Source organism: Thalassophryne amazonica, chromosome 4 (assembly GCF_902500255.1).
Source record: "Thalassophryne amazonica chromosome 4, fThaAma1.1, whole genome shotgun sequence".
In the NCBI taxonomy this organism is placed as follows: domain Eukaryota; kingdom Metazoa; phylum Chordata; class Actinopteri; order Batrachoidiformes; family Batrachoididae; genus Thalassophryne; species Thalassophryne amazonica.
In genome coordinates this window covers 62,461,481-62,468,810 of record NC_047106.1, presented here as the reverse complement: position 1 = coordinate 62,468,810, position 7,330 = coordinate 62,461,481, and the positions used below count along the sequence as shown (strand labels likewise).

Here is a 7,330-nt window from a genome sequence, read left to right as displayed (position 1 = left end):
TTTTGTGTTCTGTTTCGGTTTCTCTTTTAAAGTTTTTATGTTAAGTAGTTAGTTATGGCTCATAATCACGCTTGTTCTTGGTGCAGCCGATCTGCTCTGTGTCAGCCTGAGCCCGTCAGAGATCAGAAGCTAAGCAGTGCAGAGCCTGGTTAGTACTTGGATGGGAGACCTCTTTGGAACACCAGCGGCTGTGTATGTTTCTCCAGGTTACACTGGAGTTGTGTCAGGAAGGGCATCCGGCGTAAAACTTGTGCCAAATGCCAATGAGGATCTGGCTGTATCCGCTGTGGTGACCCCGAACAAAATGGGAGCAGCTGAATGGACAACAGCAACAACTCATACTTGTTCTTGGGGAGCTGGATGTCTTCACGCTGTCTGAGCTGTCCTTGAGTGTATTTGTAGGAGTGGTCCATGTCACATGTTGTCTGTCAAAGGTGTTTTTTTAATCACTGTTATGTATTGTCTTGTCGTGTGCCACTATTTAGGCTGTTGCAGTTCTACACTCACAAATCCCAAGTTTCTATTTGAGCCAATTAAACATTTTTACTGAAAAGTTCCGACAATTGTTTGGATACTTGACCCTGATTAAATGGGCCAAGTCTGCATTTCAGTAATCAATCAGTAAAATTGTTACACTGAAAAAACAAGAAAGGGGTATTCACACTCATGAATCTTCAACCGCTTAGTCCAATTAAGGGTCGTGGATGGCTGGAGCCTATCCCAACAGTCAGAGAGCATGAGGCGAGGAGCACCCAGGACAGGACAGGACACCAGTCTGCTGCAGGGCCACGTACAGACAAACAAACACATTCACACCAGCACACACACCTACGGACAATTTAAAGTTTCCAAGCCACCTAACCTGCATGTTTTTGGATGTGGAAGGAAGCTACATCCATGTCCATGTCATGGTTTTAGGAAATTCTACTCAACTTTAATATATTTGTCTATAAACTACATAGATCGCCAATAAATTTGCTGTTTAGAACACTGAAACAACACACAGGGCTATTCAAGGACACTTGGGTATCCAGTCAATTTTTTGTTTTTTTTGCACACAATGGACTCTCTGAGACTGTGATCTGATGGAGAATGTCACGAGGTGTGACAACACAGCAAACTGTCCTGCGTTAGATCTGGAAATATGACACTCACAGTCATGCTCGCACACACCTACGGACAATTTCTTAAAGAATCTAAGCCACCTAACCTGCATGTCTTTGGATGTGAGAGGAAGCACAGTGGCAGCACTGTGCATAATTTCTCCAGTCACAGCCACGTAAGCCTATAAATTCTTCTGGGTTGTCTGGGTGTCTTTCCTCATTATTCTCCTTCTTGCACAGTCATTCAGTTTTTGAGAACTGTATACTCCATGCAGATTTACCATAAAGTGCCATATTGTTTGTATTTCTTTGTAATTGATGTAAATAAAGTCAGAAACATATTCAGTGGCAGCTTTACCATCAGAGAGCTTCGACCAAAACTACCACAAAAGACTCCAAGCTGTCATTGATGTTAAAGGGGGCAACACACAGTATTAAGAACAGGGTTATGTAAACTTTTGATCAGGTTCATTTGGGTAGTTCTCTTGTCATTTTGATTTAAAAAGAGGAAACACAGTTGTTTGACAGTAAATGGCTTCACACAACCACTAGAGTGACAAAAAAAAGTTTTTGTGTTGTCATTCATATTCTCTTAAAAATGGCCAAAAAAATCAAAAATTCTGTCAGGGTATGTAAACGTTTGAGCACAACTGTATATGTTAAACCAATTCCAAAAATAGGCACTGCTGGGCTTAAATTTTGACAGCGACTTTGACTTTCAAACCAATGTTTCTCAAAATCAAATGACTTTGTCCTTGGCTGGCATTCAATCTTTCCACGAAATCTGATCAGAATTCTTCATATATATATATATATATATATATATATATATATATATATATATATATATATATATATATATATATATATATATATATATATATATATATACACACAAAAACAAGGTCACAAAAAATACTGCAACACAGATGCAAGCAAGAACTGGTTTTATGTGCTAAGGTAATCTAATGGAATTTAGATACAATCAGTCTGAAAAAAAACTTTTGGCACAGCCAGTTGTGCACCGTACACTGTTTCTATACTAAATATCACTGCTGGATATCGAGCATAGAAAACTATAGGCCCATTGCACAAGCAAGTGTGTTGTCAGAAGTTTTAGAAATCCTTTTAGATAGCCTTGAGCAATATGTAGTCACCTCTGATGAACACTTTGGTTTTAAAAGTAAACATGGCACTGATATGTGTATCTATGGTTTGAAAGAGGCAGTAAAAAATACAGTAGACAGAATTCCACTATGTTTTTGTTTCTTGGATGCTTCTAAGGCTTTTGACTGCATCAATCACTGCAAATTATTTATGAAATTGCAAAAACGGGAGGTTCCTCCTTATTTGATTTGAGTACTGCATTTCTGGTATATAAATCAAATCATGCAAGTAAGATGGGGAAATACAACATCAAATCCTTTCCTAGTGACAAACAGGTTAAGACAGGGTGGGATTTTGTCCCCTGTACTTTTCAACCTGTACATGGATGATGTAAAGACTGTAAATTTAGTCATCATGTCTCCCTACTCTGCTGGACTGCAGCAGTTGCTCAGAGTTTGCACAGAATATGGTCAACAATTTGATGTTAAGTTTAACCCAAAAAAGACTGAGGTAATGGTTGTTAGGACAAAGGAGGATAGAACAAAGACATTTCCCCTCTTCACACTGTCAGACAATGTTGTGGACAAGGTCAAATATGTTGGTCATATTATTAAAAATGACCTACATGATGACGACGATATACAGAGACAGTATTGTAAAGTGTATGCACAAGCCAACATGGTGGCACGTAAATTCCATGTGTTCTGATTCTGTTAAAGTTGCTTTGTTTAAAGCCTATTGAACACCACTATAAATCCAGGAGTGTTAATCTGATTTCTCATAGGCAAGGCAAATTTATTTGAATAGCACAATTCACACACAGGCAATTAAAATTGCTTTACAAAAGCAAAAAAAAAAAAAAAAAAAAAGGCATTTAAAAGACAAGGGCAATTAAAAAAGAAAAAATAAATATTGAAATAAAACTAATACAAGTGCATTAAAAACAGTGGAAAAAAAAGGAAAAGTAATTTCTGAAAACACTGCAGTAGACAATACTGTTTTCAGCCTTGATATAAATGAACTGAACAAGTATTTAGGAAGTTTGTTCCACAGGTGTGGGACACAATCAGATCATGACTGTTATCAGATAAAGCATATCAGAAGCGAAGAACCGTAAAAAGTCAACAGTAAATGACCATAAAATCCAAAACAGTAGGCCTGTTGTTAGGGTTAGGGGTTCGGGTGGAACCGAACCGTTTCAGACTATGGACCCAAATGCAGGGAGCTGGACACGGAAAGGTGTACAAAAGGAAAAGATATTTATTTATAATAAATAAACAAAAATTGCTGCACTGGGAAATGCCTGCAGTATGGTATGATGTCACTGGTCAGGTATGATGTCAACCATGCAAGGACAGTTTTGCATTACTGATGTTGTTTAAGCAGGAAATGACCTTAAACAGGTTTGCAATACACCTGTTTTTAAAAGCAATTTACCTTTCAGCTGTTTTAAATTGTGAAATTTACAGTTGGGAATATAGCTTACCATTACGTCCTGCACATTGTCACAGTATTTTTTACAGTGAAGTTCTGGCAACAACAGCTGCTGGTATTTTACTGTAAATATTACTTTTTTACACTATATGAAAGATGTGCTAATTGTATACATAATATTGGCTGAATATACTTGTAATTACATAGAAGTCACAAATATGAACACATGCTGATAAGCAGCAGTTGCTCTGATCAGCTGTACAACTTTGTCTGCACTCTGTATGTTGTGATACAGGAAATATGCCTCAGTGCTGCCTGTTATCACATGTTTCCTGCTCACTTACCAAATTATTGCCACACACAAAGTATCAAGTTTACACAGAACAGACACACATTCCTTGGCAGTAGAGATTTTTTTAAATCCCTAAATCCTTTATTTATTTTTAAATTAAGTAGAGTACCCCTGGTGCATGAAGACAGAAAGGGAAATAACAACATGACATTTGACCCCAGTGACTGACCTGTGGCTGACTTATCTGTGCCACATTAACTCCATATCTGGTCAAATTGAAATCAAATACCTTGATCTTTGACAATTTTTGTTTTGTTTTTTGTTGTTTGTTTGTTTGTTTGTTTGTTTGTTTGTTTGTTTACAAAGACCAGCCTTCATTGATATATCAAGTATGGTAGAAAAAAAATGATGTGGGAGGAGAATTGTTGTGTGGGCCGCCAGAAGAGGAGGTACTGCTGGCCCACCACCAGAGGGTGCCCTGCCTGAAGTGCGGGCTTCAGGCACGAGAGGGCGCTGCCGCCACGGACACAGCCGGGGGTGACAGCTGTCACTCATTATCTCCTGACAGCTGTCACCCATTATCTCCTGACAGCTGTCACTCATTCATGCTTCATCAACTCACTCCATAAAACCCGGACGTCATCTCCACCTCATCGCCAAGATATCGTCAAACCGTTCAGGTAGTATATTCTCAGCCGTATTCAGTAAGTGCTACTGTACTCGTTATTGTGTTCCTGTTTTGGAGGTGGAGGTGTCTTACCCACCATTAAGGAACTGTCGCTGCTTGTATTTGCTGGGTGTGCACACACCCATATCTTATTGTCTCTGCTCCCTGCCAGCAGTACCCGATCCGACCTCCGAGAGCGGTGGCCACCTGGGGACTCGGGACTTGGCGGCTCCAGTATTCTCCGGGTTCGGTGGCGGAGGAAATCATGTGGTTCCGGTTCATCTCAGGACAGACGTCTTCTATCCTCGAGCCTGCCCACACGTCACCCTTGTGATTGACTGTGCAAAATTTCACATTCCTCTGTGTTGTGCTCATTCACAACAGTAAAGTGTTTATATTCGACTCTTTCATTGTCCGTTCATTTACGCCCCCTGTTGTGGGTCCGTGTCACTACACTTTCACAACAAGAATGCCAACAAACAAACAGGCAGGCAGACATGACTTTGACTCCAATGATTGACCTTTGGTGTATTTCTGGTATGTATGTATGTATGTAATGTATATTGTGTATTTGTAAACTGTTTTTCTTTATTTAACTTTTTATACTCTGTGTGTTTCTTACCCTGTGTGCTGCTATACAATGCTGCTGGAACCTCAATTTCCCCGAGGGAGTCTTCCCAAGCGATCAATAAAGTTCTATCTAATCTAATCTAAACTAATTTGATGTCATCTGGGCAATTCCAGAACTCACCTACATTTGTCTGTCAAATTTGGTGGACATTGGAGTGAAGGAGAAAAAAAATGTAATAAAATCGTATTTGTGACCATTGACCCCAATGATCTCAACCTTTGCCAAAACAAAACCTTTTAGGGCAATTCTGGGGTTGACTGCCATCCACGTAATCAAGTTTGGTGGACATCAGGAGGAAAAAACACACATACTGTAAAACCTTTTTTTTTTTTTTTACCTTTGGCATCGATGACCTTGACCTTTGCCAAATGAAACTCCTTTAGGGCCATTCTGAGGTCATCCTACATGCACACAGCAATATTGGTGGAAATTGACCCAAGAACTAGGACTAGTGGAACAAACATAATCAAACATTTCTCAAATTATACTCTGATAATGATTGTTGTGGGTGATCAGAGCAAAACTCTGAGATTTTCATTTCTCTTCATCACGTCCAGCAGCTTCAATGTTTTGCAACCAGCTTGTTTTCTTGTGAAGTTCCTCCTTCACTTACTGTGTTTCTCATTTTTACTGATGTCTTCCAAGTCTAAAGGAGAAAAGATCAGATCATTAGGGAGGACTTGTGTGCCTAAAAGCGTCTGAAGGAGTTGCAGAAGGCATTCCTATTTTCACAAGATGCAAATTTAATGTGAGTTGGGAAAGAGGAAACAAGTTTTATTTGGACATGGCCAAAAACAGATTTCAACACATACCAGCGTAGACTTCATTTGCATGTTTGGGGCATCACTTCTGCTACTTACACTTCAGCACAGTCTTCTTAACAAGGGTATAGCCTTGACTGGGATTTTTGGTCAGGTCCACGTAGAAGAGGAATTTTATTTCCTGAGGGTACTCTGGGAAAGACAGGTTTTGAATCAGAGGGATCATCTGGTTGGACAATGGTCCCTCTGCCAGAGCCTGGTGCATCATGTACTTGCACCAGTCATCCTGCAGGAAGTTTGGAGTGATGAGCAGAACCTTGAAGTGGCTCTCCTGCACAGCTTGGCACACCTCTGTAGGAATGGCACCACCCGGACAAGAGTCCCTCTGCCAGAAAAAAACATTGAAGACAGCAAGGCGAGGCTTCCAGGAATGAGACAAGATGCTGAGCCTCTTCAACATCACCGTGAGTCGGACTGTGGCACACAAACACGTCATATTTCTGGCTCCACCGCAGGGATGAGCTCAGAGGAGACTGTGGCTGTGGTGGTTTAGAGTAAGCTTTCAATAATGATGATGATGATGATGATGATGATGATGATGATGATGGGGAGCAGGAGAAACAGAATGATGATGTTGCTTCAGGCAGTGCTGATGCACTGCAAGCACAACTTCTTGGGTTTTGTGTCAGTTTTGCATCTGGGTGGCATCGCTTTCCCAAAAATGACTTTGCAAAGAGTTTCTGGAACCAATCTGAACGAATAGAAGGCAAATGGGTTCATTTGAGTTCAAACTGATCACTTGAGTCCAACAGCAAGTGACCACATAATATAGTCCTCTAAATGATAAGAAATACACCAGATGCATCTATATTTCCCTTTGAAATTACTGAAACAAACACACACAGTGGCAAGAAGAGTTTGTGAAGCCTTGAATTTTACATGTCTGAATGTTGGGGGGGGGGGGGGGGGGGGGAATGATCTGACTAGCACAGGAATTGTGAAAAGACGTGGACATCAGCACTTTTCCGGCACATTAAGACAGACGTGCGGAGGAGTTCCGCTCGTCACGGTGCAGCCACTCGGCGCAAAGCAACGCCGTGATGAAGCATCACGGGACATGTTCTGGCATGTCCAGCTCATGCACAATCACAATCGGATATTCACACGACTGGAAAGCAACCGGAATCCATCTGAAATCCACCTGAAAGCTGTCCTGAGAGACCAACACCGAGGTGGTTTTGTCCCTCGTAATGAACGGCTCCGTGGCGCATCCCTCAGCTTTTTTTCCATGAAAAAAACTCCTGCAATGGTGGAATGTGCTGGAAAAGTGCTGAT

The 7,330-nt window shown here is 40.7% G+C and overlaps 1 protein-coding gene across 1 annotated transcript; it reads right to left on the bottom strand.

Annotated features, from left to right (window-relative positions):
- Nucleotides 1-5,532: 5,532 nt before the first annotated feature.
- Nucleotides 5,533-6,560, bottom strand: tirap (toll-interleukin 1 receptor (TIR) domain containing adaptor protein). Its single transcript, XM_034168928.1, has 2 exons — nt 6,095-6,560; nt 5,533-5,880 (listed from the first exon to the last, which is right to left on the bottom strand). Exons 1-2 carry the CDS (start codon nt 6,489-6,491, stop codon nt 5,840-5,842), a joined length of 438 nt encoding a protein of 145 aa, XP_034024819.1. The 5' UTR covers nt 6,492-6,560; the 3' UTR covers nt 5,533-5,839.
- Between the last annotated feature and the right edge of the window lie 770 nt (nt 6,561-7,330).